Source organism: Parasteatoda tepidariorum, chromosome 3, assembly GCF_043381705.1.
Source record: "Parasteatoda tepidariorum isolate YZ-2023 chromosome 3, CAS_Ptep_4.0, whole genome shotgun sequence".
Taxonomy (NCBI): domain Eukaryota; kingdom Metazoa; phylum Arthropoda; class Arachnida; order Araneae; family Theridiidae; genus Parasteatoda; species Parasteatoda tepidariorum.
This window is the reverse complement of record NC_092206.1, coordinates 51961604-51984801: the sequence shown is the minus strand read 5'-3', so window position 1 is coordinate 51984801 and position 23198 is coordinate 51961604. Positions and strand designations below refer to the sequence as shown.

General features: G+C 27.1%; 1 protein-coding gene across 4 annotated transcripts in view; it reads right to left on the bottom strand.

The window, feature by feature from the left end:
- LOC107441317 (thrombospondin-4) overlaps window positions 1-23198 on the bottom strand; it is a 195437-nt gene that overhangs the window by 91041 nt on the left and 81198 nt on the right. The window contains exon 1 of one of the 4 annotated variants that reach the window (XM_071179157.1): window positions 7358-7480. The exons of 2 other annotated variants lie outside the window; for them this stretch is intronic. In XM_071179157.1, the coding sequence (XP_071035258.1) occupies window positions 7358-7448 (91 nt within the window). In that variant the 5' untranslated portion in view covers window positions 7449-7480. Of the gene's footprint in view, window positions 1-7239; window positions 7481-23198 lie in introns of those variants that run through there. One more of the 4 variants, XM_071179155.1, reaches the window with a different exon arrangement.

The following is a 23198-nucleotide window of genomic DNA, read 5'->3' as shown; positions in this document are numbered from 1 at the left end:
ATACAGGGTGTTTATAAAGTCCCGGACCCATTTTGATGTTTAATAACTCATAAAATAATAAAGATAGATTAAAATTAATAGCATAAATGGTTAGATAGACTCAAAAAGTTTCATGACCCTTGTCAATGAACTTCCACGTGTGCTCCCTTCGTCGCACGGAGAATATCAAGTAGATAGTCAATTTCACGCCAGGTAGCGGTAAGTATGTCGGCATCCACAGAAGCTATTGCGGTTGTAATACTGGCTTTTAGGTCATCAATTTTCAGCGCGATCCTCCTGTAAACATTGTCTTTTATAAATCCCCAAAGAAAAAGGTCTTGGCGTTAAGAAACCCCCAAAAAAGGCGTTATATCAGGTGATCTGGGTGGCCAAGGAATTGGACCTCCTCGCCCAATCCATCTTCCTGTAAAATGGTCATTCAAAAAACTACGAGCAAATTATTCAAATATTGCGGTGCTCACAAACTTGCTGAAACAGTTAAATCCCTTTTAAATTTGATAACTCTTTTTAAAACACTATAAAAAATCTTGTATATGAAAAACTGTACACGTAGTGGAACATTTGTATTTATTACTACTATTAATTTGTGTTACTATTTATATACTACGCATATGAGTCGCATGTGCAATATTATTAGTTAATTATTATGGAAATGGATGAAATTACAAATTTTATTAAATTTTCCAGCATTTATTCGAAAAAATGCTTAATATGGTTTTAAGGCAGTGATGTATTTTAGTTTGTGCATCAAATTTATCACGCCGTTGTTTAATGTTTATGCTTAGTCCATTTTTTCTTAGTTCTAAGTCAAATGTATATTTTTGTTCGAAACTTAGCTTCATAGTTTTAGTTTTGAAGAAATTTAAATAATGATTTTCGACTATCAGTGTTAACAGATTCGCTAATATATTAAAGAAATAAAAATTAAAATAAATGAATGAACTATTTCGGAACTTAATTTAACATCAAACCTGATGTAGTAAATGCAGGCATTTATCGAGGAAACATTTATTGCTGTACATGCCGAATTAGCAATAAATTAATAAGTTTGTGAATGATAGTAGAAGTCCACTAATTTTGATTAAATTGTAAAAGAAATAAGGGATACTTCAAAATAGTTCACCGAAATTACGAAAATTGTAATTTTAAATTTTAACAGAAAATTAAAAGGAAATTGTTTTTAACAGTATTTCTCACGAAAATAGAACGAATTTATTTTATGATCATTCTTTTTCATTCTCAATTTTATTTGTATTCTTCATTGTTATAATATAATGCTATATTTTAATTTTGCTATACATTAATATGAGTAAATTTGATTTTTTTAACATAAAAAGATTAAAATTGAGATTAGATACTATTTTTTAAGTAACACAAAAATTTTCTGTCTATCCTATCATAGGTTCAAAATTGAAACTTTACATTTTAAATTATTTTAGAATATTTTAAGTTATTTATTATAATTATTTTTTTACCTAAAACATAAGTCATAAATATTTATTTTCTGAAAAAAATGTATTAGTTTTTAGGTAGAAAATGATAAATTACTCAATTATTTTTTATGCAGCAAAGAAGGATTGGAATATTAGAAAAAAGGCTATGCACCACTCAGATAAGAAAGTTTCTCTGTCTTGCTAAAAACAAATTAAAAAAAAGTTATGCTAAAAATATTTGTTATTTCACAAAATATTTCATAAACTGATAGTATTTAAAATTTAAAAAGCTTTTTATAGTTCCATTTTGATGGAACATTTACTAATTTTCTGAAAGATGCAGATCATCTATTTAAAAAGAAAATTAATGTTTCTTGTTCCCACTCATTTTTTTTTTACATTTTGTGTTAAACCTGAAACTGCTTAATAGATGGCGTAGTATGCCTCAATTTTGAAGTATAAGAGTAAATATTTATGCATGAAAATAATTTCAAAATAATGGAATCCTTTACATGTACAAGGGACTTCATATTATTATTACTTTATGTTTTGACTTAATTAAATATTTCGAAGAAAAATTTACGTTGATCTTCGCCCTTTTATTTTCTTTTTTAAAAAAAAAGTAGAAGTGGAGTATTTTCATTCAATTGAATTTATAACTTCAATAAATACCTAAGAGATGGCGTATAACTCCTTCTAACATTAAAAAGATCTTTCATTGTTACCTTTTCATTTATGTATGTTTCATTGCTTGCAAGTTAAGATGTTTTTTAAGAAATTAAAAATACTTTATTTTAAATTTTTTTGCAAAGGTTAAAACGAATTTTAAAAGAAAAATCAAAAAGGTTATTGAAGCTAAGAAATCATAGTATAATTTTGCTTTAAAGAATTTAACAAGCTTCAAGAGATTCTTAAAAATTTGCGTTGATCTAAAATAGTCACAAATTGTTTTAGCACTCACACAATCATACAAAACTAGTTTTTTATTTTCATGAAATTTGATTAGACTTGTTTGGATTTTATATTAAAACTTCATTGTCATAAATATCCCCAAACTCAAATATTTAAGATTTTAAGCAATTTTTTTCATATAACATTTTCCTAATTAGATCAACTACTTAGTTTGACGTTTGAATTAAGGGACTTTTTAAAAGTATCTATGAAGAAAAAGTGTTATTTCCCACAGAAATGAACGGAATATTTTTAACCAGAGGGTAAATAAAAATTATATCTTTTTTGCATTTAAAAGACTACAAGTCCTTAAAAACAATTTGAAGATTTTAAAACATCTAATTAAATAATGTACGCAGTTTTTTTTTTTAAAAAAAAACATAACCCATAATTCTGGTAATAAAAAACAAAATATACAGTATTTAAATCTTTCATATGATATTTTTCCGTTCATATTGTAACGCATTACCGAAAATTCTGATACCAAAGAATATTCTGAAAGAAAAGACCAAAATTACAGTTCTAATTGCCACACATTTAGTAAAATTCACATTACCATTAGCGCCAATGGTGCTAATGCCATGCTCTAAGGTATCATGATAAAATTAGTAAATTTTGTCACATTTTCTAAACTGCATCACACATTGCAAAACTATATTTTATGGTACTTTTTACCAAAATCATTACAAAAGCCCGATGATAAAAATTATAAACTTTTTTTAGTGTTTCCATTAAGCCAGAAATACAATGAATTGTACCATATTCCTTTAGTCTTGACCAAATTTTTTTTCTCAATTTAGTTTCAATTTCTATTTATTAAAAAAAAATCGAGAAAAAATGTATTTAAACAGTTAACACACAAATATTCAGATATTAAGTATTTCGAAAATGTAACAGCATGCTTAAAAATTTGTTGTCTTATATCTTTGAAATTTTTCGGGCTATAACTCTGATATAACACGTGTGATGTAATTTAACTACAATAATTATGTGAAATACTTTAGAAAATTATTTTATTATCATTATGAGTTTGATATCCTAATTCGAAATAATTAGTACAGGTTAACCTTATACATTTAAGGAGTTATCTAACCTTATATGTATAAGGTTAGATAACTCCGTGTTCAAATATTACGTTTGTTTACTAAAGGTGATAATTATTAAGAATAGCGGAAAAGCTAGCTTCCTTTTTTACTTCATTTGAGAGATTTGTCATTTTTAAATGACTCCTTTTGAATTGCGGAAAAATAAATACTTAGATTTATCATTGTTAACATGTAACAAAGATTAATAGCATCCCTTTAAAGTGAATTTGTGTTTTAAATACGAATTTGCTACAATACAACAAAATTTAACTACAATAACTGCAAAATTGCGTTTTAAACGTTCATTTGAGGGTCATATATTAAGTTTAATTTGTTTTAAATACAAATTTGTTCATGAACATTACAAAACTGTATTTAAAAATTAATAAAATAGTTCGAACTATAAGAAGGAAACAAAAGCAAACAAATAGAGCTTCGTGTATAGATCCCGTATACATCATGCTTTCGAGCCATGCATGAATATGTTTTATCTTTTTAAGGAAAATTGAAATTTTTCATTAAGAAATTTTTCATTTCTTAAACTATGAGACTTTAATTTTTCCTTTATCTTTTTTTATTGTATTTTTTTACTAAAAACATGAGGTAAGTTTTTAGAAGAAATAAGCTGTAATTCACATTCCTGTAAACACAATTTATACTATATTAGATTGGTTTTTATTTAAATATTCTCAATTGACTATTCTTATTTTTAAAGTGTGTTACTTGCACCAATATATATAAAATATATATATATATATATATNTATTTTTAGACCTTATATATATATATATATATATATATTTCTCAAAACTGAGAAAAATCTTTCCTTTAAAAGGATAAATGAAATAAAAGGCAACAAAAGCATTGTTTCCTGCTTGTAAGGAAACAAAACCATTTTCAAAAACCTTCTAAACCCTTTAAATCGAAACTATAGAGCATTAGAGGGAATATAGAAGCAAAGTAATAAGAAGGCTCCTTTTATCGTAAAAAACTTTTCTGACTTGAGGAGGCGTAAAATATAAGCATAAGGTGATTTTTCTTTTTAAATGTACGCAAACATTAAGGTTGAAACGGGTTAAAAGAACAAAAAGAGTGTAATGGGAGGAATAACACTCAAGAGAAAGAATTTGGTATTGAAGCACTTACGCAAACTTTATAATAAGTAATAGAATTTAGATTTGGCATTGTGTTATATGACGTCATTTTTCTACTTCAGTAAATGATTTAAAAAAAAATCAGAATTGTTCTTATTTTAAGAAGATTTTTGAGTTATGGTTTTAGCCTTGGAAGGATTAAATAATTTTTTCCTTATTTTTTATTCCCGGAAAATGTTTTTTAGATTTGGCAATATGTTATACTGACATAATCTCTTCTTAGCGTGAAATAGTTTTAATAAACTTTAAAATGTTTTCAACGGAGATTTTTTTTTCTTTTTTGCTTTACAAAGGTCAACAATAAAATTGCTTTGTAAAAGTACCGGAATTCAGTGTGGTGATACTTTTTGAAGTGAAATCCATTTTTACCAAAACATGTTACGGAACAGAAAATCTGATATGCTGTAACGTTATAATAACAATTACAGATAAGTCACTCAATCACTCTAATAAAATAAATATTACTGTATAAATTACGGTATAATATTTTATGGTAGAAATTGATTTTACGGTAAAATGAATTTTGAGAATGGTGCATGCACAGTGACGGTGTTTAATATCGGAATTTTATCCGGAATTAATTTTTTACAGTATGGAATAACATCATGTATTTTTTTGAAAGTTTATTTACATATAAAAATATATTTTCAAATTATGAAAGTCAAATATTTTTTATTTGTCGGCGAGTAAAACAAGAAAACTACGTCGTATAAACCTATAACATTTGCCTTGCATTTTTTATACTAAATGCTCTTAAAAAGCAAAAACCTCTATTTTTTTAATAAAAATTTTAATTTTTATTGGAATGTTTAAAAATAATTTTTGATTGCATTAAAATATGCGAATATGATTCATTATAAATATATTCTTTAATTTTGAGTCTTTTGGATGTATATTTTTTAAGTAATTTTTAATTATTATTAATTTGTATAAAAATAATTTTTCATTCTTTGTGTAGTACATACCTGCGGATTATTAGCTTGCATATTTTATAAATAAAAATTATTGTGCCCCAATTGTTCCATAAAATCCCAATAGCAAACTATTTATTTAAAATATTTAGTAGTCTCTACGGTAGTAGCAAATACAGGAAATATATAAACATTAAATATGTTCTTAAACAACATATATAAAATGCGTTGCTTTTGATCAGAGAGTAATGAATCCGAAACAAAAGAGTAATTTTTGTTTTGGTAGTGTAAACAAAGAGGAATAATAAAACCAGTCAGAAATTAAAATGAGCCAGTTCGAAAAAGACAATGTATCATACTTTGTTTCATACTAATACTAGTAATTCAAGTTTTTGTCTTAAACTAGCATATTGAATTATAAAAGAAATTCTCAACTTTATTATTCAAGCTATAAATATAATTAAGCAGTTAATTGAAATAAGAAAAAAAAATACTTTAGATAGTTTCTAGTCCACTGTGCATTACTTATGTGGTAATGGACTTAAAAAGAACTTTTACTGCTCTTTTTATTGAAACAAAATTGCATATGTTTTAGATATATTTAAAAAAGAATAATTCAATAGAAAAGATTACTCTTTATCCGAATATTTATTCTGAAATGAAATTAGTCAGTTATAATAGAAAAAAAATATGGTGCGGGCTGTCAGAGATTTAAATTGTTTGAACCAAACACATAATTAAAAATTCTATAAATATTGTTTTATAAGCAGGTTATGAATGTGTGAGTAAACAATTGTTTGGTACTGATATTCTAAGACACATAAAACACAATAATGATAATCAAAATAATTGGAAGTATCAAAGTTTCTTTTATTTCTACACTGAGAAAAAAAAAGTATATTCAAAACTACCTGAATATGGTAAAAGTTACTATGTTTATGGCTCCATGGGAACACCAGAAAGTTTGGTAATTTTTCTAGAAGTGCTTTGGTAATGATTTTGGTAAAGTATGGTTTTATAATACGTGATAAAATTTGACAAACGTAGTAAAGCTCGGTATTCATATTATTATACATTAGAGCGTGACACAAAAGCATTTATTTGGTTAAATTTACTTTTCATTATTGTATTATTGTATTGTATTTGTCATTCCGTGCAATTTGGTTTTTATTACAAGAATTATGTCTTTTTTTCTAATTTTTTTCATTTTTCAACAGTAATGTTATTACTATAAAGTATGGAAATTTCATCAGAATTTTGTCTCTGTGTGCATTTAATAATTTGACACATAATAAACGCATCATTCATAAAGAGTCATACGATATTTTATTAAGACGCAATTTTTTTAGAACGAGATTTTCTTGTAATAGATAAAAATAAAAACTAAGTAAATATTAGAAATAAATGAAATTGAACTTCAGTCATATTCTCTTTGTATCATTTCATAGCTAAAAGGAATAGTTTATTTTGAATATATATTCAAAGTAAATATTTATTTTTTAGAATGCAGAGATACCGTTATAACTCTTCATCAATTTTTATTTAAGCACTGCTCGTTTGTCTTATAAGAAAAGTTGGATTTTGAAACAGAATGTATTCTAGAAAAACTGGAACAGAATAATGCGTTCTAGATTTCTAGTAAATAAAAGCAGGAAAAGATTTATTTAACAGCATGAAAACTACGAAACAAAACAAAAAAATGTACCTTCATTATCTGTTTCCTAATAAAAGAAGCCGGTAAAAAAAATTCCGTGAAAGCATTTCCGCAAATAAAGGTATAAAAGGTAAACACTTCTATGATATGATTTTAGTATGTACTTTACCGAATAGCTCCGTGAAACCAGATGCGTAATGACTAGAGATATTTCCATGGAAAAGCTGGAAAGTAAAAAGAGAACAAGTAATGCTACACATTATTTATTTTACTTTTATACGCAGCAGTTATGCTCTTAGAACAAATAGATATTCGCCATAAATATAAATTGGTAAGAATATACTTTCTGAAAGCATGCGTTGCCACAAAAAATTACAGAGTTAAGGAATTCAGTATTTAGAAAATATTCTATTAAAAGGCTACTTTCTGGATGGATTTTCTGATATTTACATTAAATTTTAATTAATTTTGCAAAAATCTTTACATAATAAAAAAAACCTGAGAAAAAAAGTATGGTAAAAACTACCAAATCATGGTTTAACTTTTGCCCTGTTTTTAGCTATATGGAAACACCAAAAAGCTCGGTATTCTTTACTGAAGCTCTTTGATAATATTTTTTTGCTAAATAGTGTATAATATGTAATCAAATTTAGTAAATGTAACTAAATTTTGTTATGATAATTATGTCAATTTTATTAAAATACCTTAGAGCATGGCATGAAAATCATTTATTCGGTCAAATTTATTGTTCAGCTTTGTATTTATTTTATAACCGTCGTTGAACAGCCCACCCAATTTTATGGGTTTACGACTATTAATGTTCAACTACGTAGCCTTGTAATTTTGAACCCGATCCAGAAGACAAGGGAACTCCTGGATCGAGTATGGAGAGAAATTTTGCGTTAGTGGAGGAATTTTTGATGGAGCTAACCCGCTTTTGAGTTACTTAGAGAGGAATACCACGATAACCTCCCACGGTTAGCCTGACGGCAAGAGGACTCTAACCCATGATCCGTCTACCACTGAGGATATTTCACGTCAACATTGGGGTCGGTGCAAGTTGGCTGTGAAATTCGTATCGACTGGGACTCGAACCCAGGTTCGCCTCATTGGAAGACGAACGCTCTATTCCCAGAGTCATCGTGGCTCAGCTTTGGTAATAAGGCAGCTGACCAAATTTTTTGGTAATAAGGACTATAACTTTGAAAACCGGAATTTCCTGTAAACCATTATCATGTGAACGGAAAAAGTACCAAACCAATGTTATACTTTTGTTTTATTACCAGAAATTACATTACCATACAGTACGGAAATTTAACTAGATTTTTTTTTGGGTAAATGACTCTTATTTATAAAATGTATAGACTTCACTAGAACTTGCAGGCATTGTGAATTGTTTAAAGGTGATGAAAGTTCGTAGATTAAAATTACACGTTAAAAAAAGTATTTTCTTAAATATATTTTGTTGGATACGAGCGTATTTTTAAATTGAAATTTTTAAAATTATAAAATTTTTTTTCCGTTTCATTCTCCCCTACATATACGTACATGTGTTCTTAATTAATTAAATATGTGTAGTTTCTTTAGGATCGTTTCACGCATTAAATGTAGTTTCTCTTGAATTATTACACCGTTTGTAAATGGGTGGAAATTGGAGGGTTCCATGACATGAAGCCAATGGAACGCACTTCGAACGCCTTCATTTTTTAAAAGTACCAAAATATGGTACTAATTACCGTGTTTCGAGATTCTTATTGTTCTTTATGAGAACACTAAGAATATGGGAAATTTTCACCGAAGCGCTTTGGTAATCATTTTAGTAAAATTAGCAATAAAATATGAGTTTATAATTTGTGACAAAATTTGGTAAACGTAGTATGATTCGGCAATTTTATCATACTATAGAGCAGGAGTGGTCAACCTGCGGCTCGCAAGCCACATGTGGCTCTTTGAAGGATTATTTGTGGCTCTCCATAAATGTTCCCGAGTTCCCTTTTCATTTTTGTGCTATTATATTTTAAAACATTATTATCGTTTCAAAATGCCTTTTAAATTACTGAAGAAATATGAAAGACTAAATGCAACTTCGTTCAATTTAAAGTGAGTTTTCGATTTCCAATGTAATAATGGCACAAAAAGCATCTGTAGAATTAGAATTAATAGAGATGTAAGAAGATCAAGCTCTACAATTAAAATTTAAGTCGACGTCGATTACTGAATTTTGGAAATTTGTACCAGAATCGAAGTATCCTGAATTAAAAAAGGACACCGATCAGTATTAACTAACCAAATTTCAGAAAATTACTAAGAAGTGCTGTCACCATTTATTCACCAAATTTTAAGGAACTATCACTAAAAATAAAATAAATGTGTTTAATTTTTAATATTTAAATTCAATACACATATTTTGCACTTTTACTTATATGCCCTCAATAAACATAATTTACTTAAAAAAAATTCTTTTTAATAAATTTTTTGCATATCTTTTAAATACGTATTTAATTGCGGCTTGCGAAAAATTTCCAAATTTGAAAAATGTCTCAACTATCTAGGAGCTTGGCCACCCCTGCTATAGAGCATGGCATGAAAAACATTTATTTCGTTAAATTTACTTTGAAGTTTCGTATTTTCAATTAATACGTGGTATTATGAACTATGATTTTTAAGATTTGAATTTCCGGTAAACCGTTACCATATAAATGTAAAAATTTTGCTAAATGAAAGGCTTAAATATCGAAAGTGTTGGTTGTATTAACCAGAATTGAAGTTTTTTCCCCAGAAATGCCGCACATTATAATAATTTTACCAGGTTTTTTTCTTTGTGCATTTTAAAGAAAAAATATGGTCGCCACAGATTAATATATATTGCGTTACAATAAAAAAATCTTTTGCGTAACAATTTTTTTAAAACATTCTATTTAAAAAAAAGTTGTTTGCTTATAGAGACAAGGGGGATAGAATTTTGCACTCTTCTATTAATATTAAAATAGAAATTCCTTTACTCTTTAATTCCAACTGCTTTTGCTGCGTTAGTTCCCAACTAGCTTTGTTTCAAGGAACCTGTATATTATAAACTGACATTAGAGAGATTTCACACTTTCACGCTGAGTGCTGCACGTCCATGGACTCATCTTCCTTGCAAGCGTAGTAAAACATGAAATTTGACTGATAGTACGTAACTACATACAGGGACACATGTTTAGATAGTACGTATATAGTGATTGCTACGTTAAAGTGCAAAATCTCTTTATTGTAATTTTTCGCGTTTTTCCAAAAGCATTTTTAGTAAAACACGTTAGGGATTAGGTAATAATTAATTGTAATTGTTTTTTACTCTAGTAAATTCAACAGTATTAAAATGCCTATATTCCTTACTTAAACTAAAATTTTTAATATTTTTTTAAAAAAAATATGTGCTTCTTTAGTTTTCTTTCTAGTTATGTTTCAGATTCTTCTGAACATTATATTGTCGTTTAATCAAACCAGATGCATAATTTACGTCAAAATATTATCAGGTTGACACTAATTTTATCATCCTTGCTTGACACTAGATAATTAATTTCAGTGATGTATTACTGAAAATTGATCCGAAAGTAGTTAATTTTGTTTCAACTCAAACAATTCATTATTCAAAGGAAGGGCATGTCATTAAGCAATCCAATGCATTTTCCTCTAATATTACACCGTGTTTTGAGTAATGAGGTAATTTTCAAACATTCTTTACAACTTAAACAAGTTAAATTAAAGAATTTTAATGTATTATTACTATTGATCTACTGATTGTTAAATCCATCCCGTACATGAAAAAATCACAATATTTGTAATTTTTAAAGTTCAGTATAATTTTAGAAATTAAGAACTTTTGGTTCTATTTTTCTGCATCTGTAAGCTAACATGTAAACATATAACATCAACATTTTGTCGCATGTATGTATTGTTTTCATATGTATTTTATTATGTAATAGAAGTTTAAAACCAAGCTATATTGAAATTTGCGGCAATAAATATGCATCGTTCTAACCTTGCAGTACGAATATGAACACAAATGACAAGGGAACTTTTTGATCAAATATTCCTTTGGGTAAATCTGGTGTCATGCAAAAATAAAAATCGCATGCTTCTAATAATTTTAAAAAGTTAACTAACATTTCACTTCAATAGCCTTGGTATTCGAGTGGGAATCTAATCTATTTTTGGTGAGTCTCTATACAATTTAAAAAATCGTATAAAGACTATTAATTTTATAAATTGTTGTTATTAATTTCTTATAACTCTCCACCGTTAACATATTTTGAATACCTAGAGATAATAAAGGGGATCTCTGACTATATAGCTATTGCAATCGTTAAATATTAAGTTGACATGTTTCAAGCGTTCAAAAACAGGGAGCGTTGAGACACGAGGACTGTTATTTTCTATTAATATATTTTTTAAGCGAATGAAGTTTCAAATCATTCTTCTTCTTGGTGAACTTTAATGTCTAAAATACGCCATTTCTTTTTATGCTTTTCACTAATGATGGCAGGCATTGCTGGCGTGTGTTCATGTTTCTTCAGTTATAGATTCCTTTGCATTTTCGAAATTCACCATTTTTATTGCCTAAATTAACTATTATGTACAAATTATAATGCATAGCAATTGCTTTTTTTTGAAGCACCATTGTTTCTTTGTTAATAATAAACATCCTTTTACAAAGAACTAAGGTGTCATCGCCTATTTGCTGCGCTCACCCAAACCCCAAAACTTATAACGCAGTTCATTGCAAATTGTTTCTCAATTCGAGCATGTTTCCCTCGTTTATAAGATATATAATAGTCTAGATTTGTGTTTAGACTGGTTATCTTTTTAAAAAAAAATATATGCATTGTATGCATTCAATGTAATCTGTGATTTTAACACATTTAATGGTAATTGAAAATCTCATTTAAAAGAATGATTCATAAAACTTTTTTATATGCACATCAGAGTTTAGAGATTACAATTAAACAGACAATTTAAAGTCATTATCATTCTAATCCAAACTCATAAAATGATAAAAATCAAAGAAAATGGTTAGAAAATGAAAAAAAAACATGTCTGGGAAATCTATGACTATAAAACGCTTCACTGTCTTGTGTTAATTATGAAGCATCAAACACGGACAAAAAATTCTAGTACAATTACCATACAGCATGATACGGACATTTCCGATTAAGAAAATACATAAATCTGGTTAATAACACCAAGACATACGGTATTTTAATCAATAATTTTAACCCAAATTTTTCTGTTCATATGGTAATGGTTTACCAGAAATTTTAGTTTTCAAAATTATAGTTCCTATTATCACATTTTTAGCAAAAAATACAAAACTGAAAAATAATTTTAACCTAATAAATGGTTTTTATTCCATGCTCTAAGGTATAATGATAAAATTACTAAATTTTGCAACAATTACCAAATATTATCACACATTATAAAACATAATATCATAAACATTATTTATTTTACTTTATTATTACTTTAGTTAAAAAATCACCAAACGGTTTGGTGATCCCATAAAGTCAGAAATACGGTACATTTTACCATGTTCTAATAGTTTTAACCGTATTTTTTTTTTGAGTGATGAAACTAGAATATAGCTCTCAGCTATTGAACTTACTTCAATAAATAAGCATAATTAAGCAAAATAATATTAAACAGTTTGCTTATATCAATTGCTAGCTTTTAACCTTTCACATTTCTGCCCAACCTACGGTTCAGTTTATATCAACGTAACTTATTAGTGGAACGAATCCTCATTTAGAAATACTTTAGCTAATAAATTTAATCGTTCTTGATTTCTGCAGCTCACTCGCTTGAGACTTTAGTTCTTTTAAATCTATGAAAATACGTATTAATTTATATATAATACACATTGGTCTTTGCATTCGCCTCTGTATTTAACCAGTATTTATTTCAGAAGATTGTGTGCGTATCATTATAATTGTATACATGAAGTTAATCGTATACATGAACTTTTGCTGAATTCACTGCAGGGACTCTAAGGAATTTTAGTTTAATAATTTCCAATTATTTTGGAATAGTAAAAGTTTTCTTTTCTATATGTGTCAGAAATATGTTAAGAGCATTCCGCCAAAATATTTAAACATTAAAGGATAGATAGTGTTAAAACTATTTTCAACACAGCAAATTAGATTAAAAATAGCTAAAAACACCAAATTTTATAAATTACATTGTTAATAATTTTTTTCCTATTTATAAAAATATTTAGGTACTTATTTTTTCTGAAACTATAAAACATACTTTATTCCTCAAAATATTTCTTCGCATTTTAGTTTTCATAATGCTTTCGGTGTAGTGTATAACCTAAAAGTTGGGTTGGAAATGTCTAAAAGTGAAAGCTTTGAGATTTTACTTATTTCGAAGTAAATCTTTTCGAAATCAGCTTATCAAAAACTGGATCACGGTTTTCGCGACTTCCGCACGGAAGACAGATGTGTCAGAATTTGTGGAGAAATAAACTGACTCGTATTTTAACCGGAAAGCGTATAAAATTTATTTTGTTAGAGTCATGAAACGGCATATAAGATACAATTTTTCAAATATATTTCTAATTTTTTCGCTTATATACAAATTTTTTTACACCTCTGCACTTGCTAATAATATACGTAATTATTCAGAAAAAAATTAGTAGGGGAGAGTGGTGTCAATTGTAACATTTTTTACTTAACTATTTTTAACTAACAAAAAATCCAATATATTATTAGTATTAATTGACAGACGAGTAATGTAGACTATCCTCTACCAGAAAAAAAGCACCTTATTTTAAATGTTATTATATTAGTTATTAACAATTTTTGACAGTCGTACACTTGTTACAATTATCCCCACTTACGGGGTCAATTGTAACAGTTCATTAATTCAACTAAAACGTAGTTAATTATACATATTATATCATAGTTGTGATATATTTTTTTATTGATCAAAATAGTAGTGATATTTTAGGAGTAAAAATAATAATGAGCAGAAACCTAAAGGGTTAAACTTTTAACTTTAAGGGATTAAAAATTTTAATTTATGCTGTGAAAGGTGACAAATAAAATAATGCACATGCAACATAATATAAATGATATAAGAAACTATTGGTGGTTCTTAAAGAGTTAAGTAATGGTTTGCAAACATAAGATTTTTTATTTTTAGCTGTTACAATCGTCCCCTAGACGCCATTACAACTTTATTTGTTAAAAACAATGTTAGTTAATTAACAAAACTATTTTTTTTGTTTGAAATGCTAATTAAGGTGTCCACTTACATACTCGGTTAATAATTTTTATTTGTTTAAACAAAATTACTATGTTACAATATATTATTCTAATACCAAAAAAAGTACTTACGTAGCGTGAAAATATCTTTTTTGATGCAACTCTTTCAAAAGTACATAAAAATGGGTGCCAGCAGGGGTGTACATGAAGATTTACCTTTTGCGCCACCTAGGAACTAAATCTAGAACCCGACACTCGAAATTTTTGCTCTGTTACAATTGACCCCACTCTCCCCTATAAATCGACGAATTAAAGTATAATTAACGTTTCAGAAATGAAAGTTATTTTCGAAGTATAACGAAATGTTTAGATTAAAAATATTTTTTTAAAATTGTTATTTTACTTTAAAATGAGAAATTGTAAGTTATAGAGTAGACATTAAAATCAGAAAACGTAAATTTTTAATACACTTTTAAAGTTCAGATTATCATTTATTCAATTTTATGCATTCATTCTTGTTATGCGTGCAACTAAAAATCATTTAAAATTTATTTAGAAGTTATGTACATCCAACATGATAAATTATTAATGCATTTTACGGCATCAAACAATCTTCCCAATTCCATCTCAATGCAATGCATCATGCAAGTATGTATAGAGATCGGTGTGACAGCAACTTTATCTTCACTTATAAATTGTTTTGAAAATTTCTGTTTCCGAAGTTCTATTAACTAAGTCATTCTTAGTTCAGTAGAATCAAATTCACAAGCAGGTATGTACTAAGAAAGATATGAAGTCAGCAATTTTATTAAATTTAAAAATAATTGAAATTTATTTTCTCTGCTTTAAGTTTTTAATTTGTATAAAGCTAATCTTTAATTTGATACATCGTTCTTTCATATGGATTTACGTGGACGCTAGATAGGTTAGGAATAAATTATCTGTAAACTTTGATATTATATACATCGTTCTTCCATGGATACATTGTTCTTTCATTTGAATTTACGTGGACACTCGATAGGTCAGGAATATATTATCTGTAAACTTTGGAATTCTGGAAGAGAAGAGTTGCAGAAGAGTCGAACCAACCAACAACTCTTGCAGAAGAGTTGGAATTCTGATGAATTCATGCAAGAGATTTATTTAAAAAAAATACGTGTTTTAAAGGTGTCGTATTTTTTGCTAGCCAAAATAAATGAAAAAAAATATAATGAATTCTTTAATGCTCTTTTCAATTATTAACCTTTTATTTCTAAATCAAAGGGAAGAAGCTTTAGCTAAAAACACAGTCAAAAGTTCTCCAGATGCCTAGATTGTACGCTAATTAAAAAATCTGATCACTGTCACCAGTTTAACTGGAAAAAAACCTACATTTTTATTCCTTGTATTTTTAGACATTTTGCAATCAGCTCATATGCTTTTAGGTTAACTAGAAAATATGTAAATAATTCAACCAGTCAGAATTTCCATAGGCTTAAGAATGAGCTACTTTCTCAGAGTCACTCTAAATATGGAGTAAGAGCTTGTCTTAGCTTTATTCTTTCTGTAATTTGAATTCTTTTTAACATGTTTCTCGGTTTATTGTAATAAGCATTCACCTAAGCTTATTGGAATTAGTCTTTACTCTAGGGTATGATAAAAATAGGTCAATATATATATATGTAGTTGGGCAATGGAAAGATTGCAGTAGACCTGAAAACTATCAGAGAGATTAAAAAATATTGGGAACATTTGCATTTAATAAGGTGTATTGCAAAATGTCAGTGGTTGGTGGTTGGATTATTCAATTAGATTACGACTCCTATACCATGAGCTTATTAAAATAATTCTTTCAAAAATCCTTTCTTGAAATAATTGTTTTTTTACCTTACAACCATTACGCTGGACAGACGTTAAATGTGTATTACTTGAGATTAATAATGAATAATTCCATAAGAATTTTACAGTACGATGTTACCTTTGTTTGAATTTTACTCTACTGTATACTTAGGTAACAGTAATAATGTTTAATACATGACTGATAAGAAAGTTAAAGGGATTATCGAAAATCAATAATCCTTTATTTTTCTTTATCTTGAAATACTTTTGTATTAACTGTAATGCACTGCTTAAAAAGCGACAAGTTATTATTATTCCCTTACAACAACACCAGCACGTGATCCTACACATATGCCACCTATGGGCATCCATAGATCTGAGAAAGTCTTGACCAAAGACACAGCCCTTCACAGAATCCTCAGCCATTCCCTTATAACAATACAACTGCAACCTAAAATGACATTTTTTTTACGCTGTGCTAAAGTGCGTTTGACGAGTTAAAATTTAGAGGCGTCAAAATATAATTTTGAGCACATCTAGCAAATGTATGTGAAAGTAAGTCTTAAAAATTGGATTTGTGAATTTCATGAAGCTTTAATGTGGAAAAGTTTCTTATTGTAATAAGGCCTCAATTCTCCAAGAAAATCAAACTTGAGATGGGTAGTATTATAAAAAGGGAACATTATCAATGCAGTAGACAAAAGAATCCTATTCCGTTTAAAAATCTGAGTTCATAGTTGTAAATAAAATACAGAAACCACATCAAAAATCTGGATGGTTGGATGAGTAAAGTACAGGTGGAACACGATGCTCAGCTATTTTCACATGGTGATTTCTGGTTTGTTTTGTCCTTACAATATGAATGAAATGAAAGCTACGAAAATTTGGTAAACTTATGTCTTATTCTAAAACATTGCAAAAACGTAAAAAATTAATATATTTATCAGAATTTAATTTATTTAGATTATTCAAACTCTCAAAGAAGTATAAGAAACTGAAGCGTGTATGTCTAGAAGTTTTGATGAAGATAAAAAATTAAAAAAAATAGACGTGGCTTTTTCAAGGTTTCATTAATTTTATGTACGATGCGTGAACAGAAGACACTAACTTAGTTTTAAAAATAATTATGCTGTTTTTATTCCTATTACAATAGGCAACTTTTCCGCACTAAAGCGTTCCGAAATTCATTTTTTGCCGACCCACTCTGATGTTCATGTTGGGCGTTTGCCGCGTGGAGCGAATAAAATAAAATGTGGTACAGCACGGAATTAAAAATTAGATTCAACCCGCAACACTTTACAGCTGAATGATAGCTGCTGTCTAGTTGAATGAATCCTTAAAGGATGATGATCATGCATTAAAAGGTAGAGGAATGATGATATCAATAATGATTACGATGCCCAAGGGCTTCTAATAATTAGATGAATAATTGTATCCTCTTTAAGTGAGATGGGGATGGAATCCATATAAGTTAACATTCAATGACAGAAACTTCTTTCGAGCTCTATATCTTACTTCGGAATAACTATTGGATTTCTTGGATCAATTAATTTTAATTACCATTCGCTGGGATGGCCGTAATATGTTACCATGTTTCACTGCAGCAATTGACGCAACTTTCGATGTTTGGTTTAATTGAATCACCTTGTTTCTTCATATTTAGTTAGATAAGAGCATTGGTAGTTTCTTTAAACATTTAGGAATTTTTGTACGTTAGAATTCTTTTTCTAGATGCAACAGTTAAAAATTCATTGAAATTAAAAATTTGTACTTGATAACTCTATTTATATAAATTTTCTTATATTTCACCATTGATTCAGATTGATCTCTTTTAAGCGTTAATCAATGCAAAATCGCACCTTAAATAGTTTTGGAAAAATTAGGTATCATGATGCAGGTTGTAAGTAAAAAAATTAATCCATTTAATTTACAACACGAATTTTTACAGATAGTACAATTACTTTTCAGGTCTAAATGTAGACAAATATTAGGATCTTGTAAGTGTCATGATCATGTAATATCAAGTGTCATGATCATCAGTATATGTAAAATCTTTAAAAACAAGTATTTTTACAACTATATTAAACATTGTTATTTTTTACTGATAATGAGGAGTAATAAAAAATATTATTAAAACTCTGATATAACTTAAGAAGGTAAACGAGGAAAATGTATCAATGGAATATGAGTATCTATTTAAACCCCTTAACTGTGTTTTTATTTAAATTGTCATAAATTTTAACAATTTGTTTAAAAACAAATTGTTGTATCATTATAATTGTATTTTTTTTAAAAATCTGGTATTTTTGTGTTAAAGTAATCCATTTTCATACTTAGTCCTAATCACTTGTTTTCTAGATATTGTTTCCTAGATTAGATATATTCTTCTAATCTGGAAAATTTCTAATTTTTTTTTAAAAAAGGTGATTTATTATTTAAAAAATATTCCAGATTAATTTTCATATTATCAAACTGTTTGAAATATTCTAGGAGGAAGTATTACCCTATGATACAAGCCAATAAAATGAATCTTTTCAGCAATCTTTTGTAAAGTTATAACTCGTAAGTTAAATACTTGAGTTTCTTAAATAAATAGAACTAGAAAGCTAACGAACAAAAATGCTTATCATACTTTAAGGAACGAGAAGTTTAAGCAACTAGTCGCTAATCATATTACGGAAGAGAGAACTGTTTTCAGTGTCTTTAGAACCTTTTATTCTGAAGTCATTTACAATTGAAAGAGAAAGTAAAGGAATTTATTTGAAATTAAAAATCAGTAGAAGTTCATCTTGCGAATACTCAAATAAACTTAGAAATCACATTATAAACTCACGACGAGTTGTATAGTTTCCATAAAATTATAAAGTTTTATTTAAGTAATATTTAAAAATATAAGTGCTTAAAAATAATTAATACCATTAATATCATTATGTCACTAGACAATGTAAGAATAAAGAGCAAAAGGTAATTATTTCATTTTGCTTTTTAAAAACCCAAATTTAAATTTTAAAAAATGCGTTTTCTTAATACAGATAAAAATAATATTTCATTGGAATATTTGTTTACTACACTGTTAGAATTTTTATTTAAAATAATTATTGTTTATCTAAAATTATGGTGAATTAACAGGTAGCATTCTGTTCCTCTAATTAACTATAAAGAACATTTTTTCCTATATGGTTTTCAAACCATTTACAATTAGACTAATTATAAGACCATGAAACTATACGGTTTTCCAACCACTTACAACTAGTATGGTTTCATATAGTAAAATGAATTTAACTGGACATTGGTGCTAGGCATTTCTTTAGGTAATGAGCATTAGAAAGTGTAAGATACTGGAAAAACTTCATGCGTTTAAGGGAATGGAGGAAATATTGCAATGTCAACAACTAGAACCTCCGTTTTGTCGGTCATGATACTGACCGATTAGCCCTTCCAGCTATAATATGCACCCAGTGGCAGGGAACCAAATGGCTTCATTAGATTGTCCTAGATGGGATTATAAAATACAGATTGATAACCTTTTTAAGTGAAAGCAGTTCATAAATGGATTTTTCTTCAGAGTAATAGTTCGAATACCATTTTATTTATTGTTATTTAACTGTGTTATTTGAATATAGTTAAACAGAAATTAAATAGCTTGTTATTTAACCATTTTTCGAGAAATTTCTAACAGTGTACTCTTTGTTTATTTGTTAACATTGCAGATATTTTATGAGAAAATAACACATTAAGTGTCTGAGATATACATAAGCAAAGCTTGCTTTTAATGTATCAAAAATAAAATATTGTTCTTCATTAAATAAATAATCACAAGATATTGAAGAGGGAAGATATTACTAAAACATCATTCGAATGGAAATAACAGTAGACATGTTTCAAGCGCTGAAAAACAGGTGCCCATTTTTCAAGAATAGAACTGGGCTTGAAAATAGGTGCCAGGTCTTAAATGCTTGAAACATGTGAACTGATATTTCCAACTTGAATATTTTTGAAGTAAATGAAGTTTTTAAATTAGTAAAAGTGATTTATTGTTCAGTGAAATTTTCTACGTTACATGTTATATATTTAATTTTGGTGGGACAGAGATGAGGCAGTAAGGTTTGCAAATAATATAAAAAGTAAATAATAGTATAATAAATAAATATTATAATAAATAAATACAAAATAAATAATATAATAAATAAATACAAAATAAATATTATGAAATGAAATATTTTCTTTGTTGAAAAACTTACTATTTCATACTATTAATTTAAATTTTACCTAGTTACTTGGTCAACAAATATTTTTATTACGGAACGAAGTATTAAACTTGGTAAAACTTGGTTTACAAAACGTTACAAAAATTTTCTTGCTAGTAATCATACATATAGAATCATAATGTGAATATAATTAATTCAATTATATAATATTAAATGAGGTTTGTATGTATGTATAATCAATTAATGTAACTCTAATAAATAGATAAGAATTTAGATTTTTGGTGTTTTGTAAGAATAGTATTTAGTGGGTTAAAATTTTCATTATTAATAAGAACGGATTCTATAAGCATTAAATACATTAAAATTAAATTAAATAGATTTTAAACAGAATAACGCTTCACGTAACTTAGCAAATTGACTCACGTTGTTCTTGGCCCACTCCTATATTAAAAAGGAAGTAATTTATTTCATTTTTAGTTTCGTAATTTATTAGCCTCGTTTAATATTTGCAAGATGTTATAAATAAAAAAGTGAAATTAAATGTTATTATAGGCGTTAATAAGTATTGAAGCAACTCTGTGAAAGTGATGCATTTACAGTAATTTTTAATGAAGATCCTTTAGATAAAATGATTGTTGATATGTTATCGTATTTTGCTAGGCAATCTGCTACATGTAATCATACAGTTTTATTTATCGGGAAAGATTAAAATAGTAAAAAATAAAACAGAACTACTCACAGTGTAAGTAAAAAAAACATATGGGAGCAAACATTTTGAAGTAAAAGTACTTGGTCCCTCAAAATACTTAATACAAATTGTTACATCTGTGTAGTAAGAAGTGAAACAAAAGTACTCACAGTGTGAATAAAAAGAACATATAGGAGCAAAATATTTTGATGTAAAAATACTTAGACTGTCAAAATACCAAAAATAATAATAATAACGATAAGTGTGAGAAAGAAGTAAAACCACTCTACTCACAGAGTGAATAAAAAAAAACATATAAGAGCAAAAACTTTAAAGTAAAAATATTTGCCCTCTCAAAATACTAAAACAATATTACTACAACTCTGAACTTATTAAACTAAATAAAAACTGGACATCGCAAGTATTTTTTAATTAAAGACAATTTTTTCCTTCAATTTTAGTAGAATAATCATCAATAAAAGATTATTACACATATTTACTTAGTGTAAATCTGTCTCTAATCCTTTTTGTCTTCTTCTTCCAATACTTTAAGAGCTTCTTAAAGTATAACGTGCAGGCCAAAATTGGGAGACATAATTAATACTAGATTGCCAAAGGAAGTCATTTTGACTGCTTTTTAATTTCAATTAGAAAAACAATGATGTATATAATGACACTATTTCTTGGAATTTTTGACTTTTTGGACAACATATAATTTTTTCATAGTTAATATTTACTGAAAACTTGTTACATAACTGCAGATAATATAAAAAATATTAAAAATTAATTTTAAACGAGTTTATTTATTTATTAGTTATTATTTCACAATCCAGTAATTTTGACTGCTTTTGGGCAATATAGGTATATACTAAGTTTCAGTCTTTCTAGTGTTAAATCAGGAAGTTTAAAAAATTTATTTTTAGTAAATTTTTATTTATTTATAAAAAAAGTTTTTTCCCTAGAGTTCTAATGCTGATTTTCACGAACATTTAGGACATTAATACGAAAAATCTTAAGTTAGAAAATATTTAAAAAGATTTCTTGTAGCTTAAAATAACTATGTCAAAATCTTGTTGTAAAAGGCCAATCAAGGTAAAAATGAATGCAAATTAAATATTTATATGCTAATGAAATGAGTAATACGAAGAACTTTTATATGCCTTTACAAAATAGGAAAACTTCTAATTTGACATAACATAATGAGAAACTAAGTTTATATTATCTGTATTTTTGTATTGTTTTCGGTTTTGTCTTGTTTATACATTGTATGGTATTTATATTTTAGTGTTATATAGATAGTGTATCAAATATATTCATTCTCAAAAGCATAAATATGAATTATGTATAACTAAACATGTGGCTAATGAAATTGTTTATTAGCACCAAATATTACAGAAACTTTTATTAACGAAACATCATCTTTTATCTCTTCTCTGACACATAATTTATTTATTATTCGTCTGGGAGTTTTCGCACAAGCTGTTACAATTTACCTATTCATTAATCATTACTTTTTTTGATTATTAATCTAGAATAAACACTTTTAATATATCATAGTAAATCTGTTTAATCAAATTAAGGAATATTTTACACTATCTGACATTTATCTACTTTTATTTTAATTTATTGTTTATTAGTTTATCATAGAAAAGGCTTCTAGTAAACATGCAATATGCAGTTGCAAGACATAATATAATATGGCATTCGTAGGTAAAGGTAAAATTATTTTAGATTAATAAAGAAAGTAAGTAAAATGCTTCATATTGTAAATAATTGCGTAAACGAATTTATAAACTTGAGACATAAATGTACAAATGACTTAAATTTATATTATATTTATTATATTTTTAAATATAATAAAAATAATGTTATAATTTAGCATTTATTAATAAATTTGATAGGAAAAATTCATATAAATAGTATAAGATGAATTATAACACATATTTATAGTAATAATTTCAAAATTATGTAAATAATATTTAATAAAGTAAGATTAAATAATTTTGCATACAATACTATATATATATATATATATATATATATATACACAGA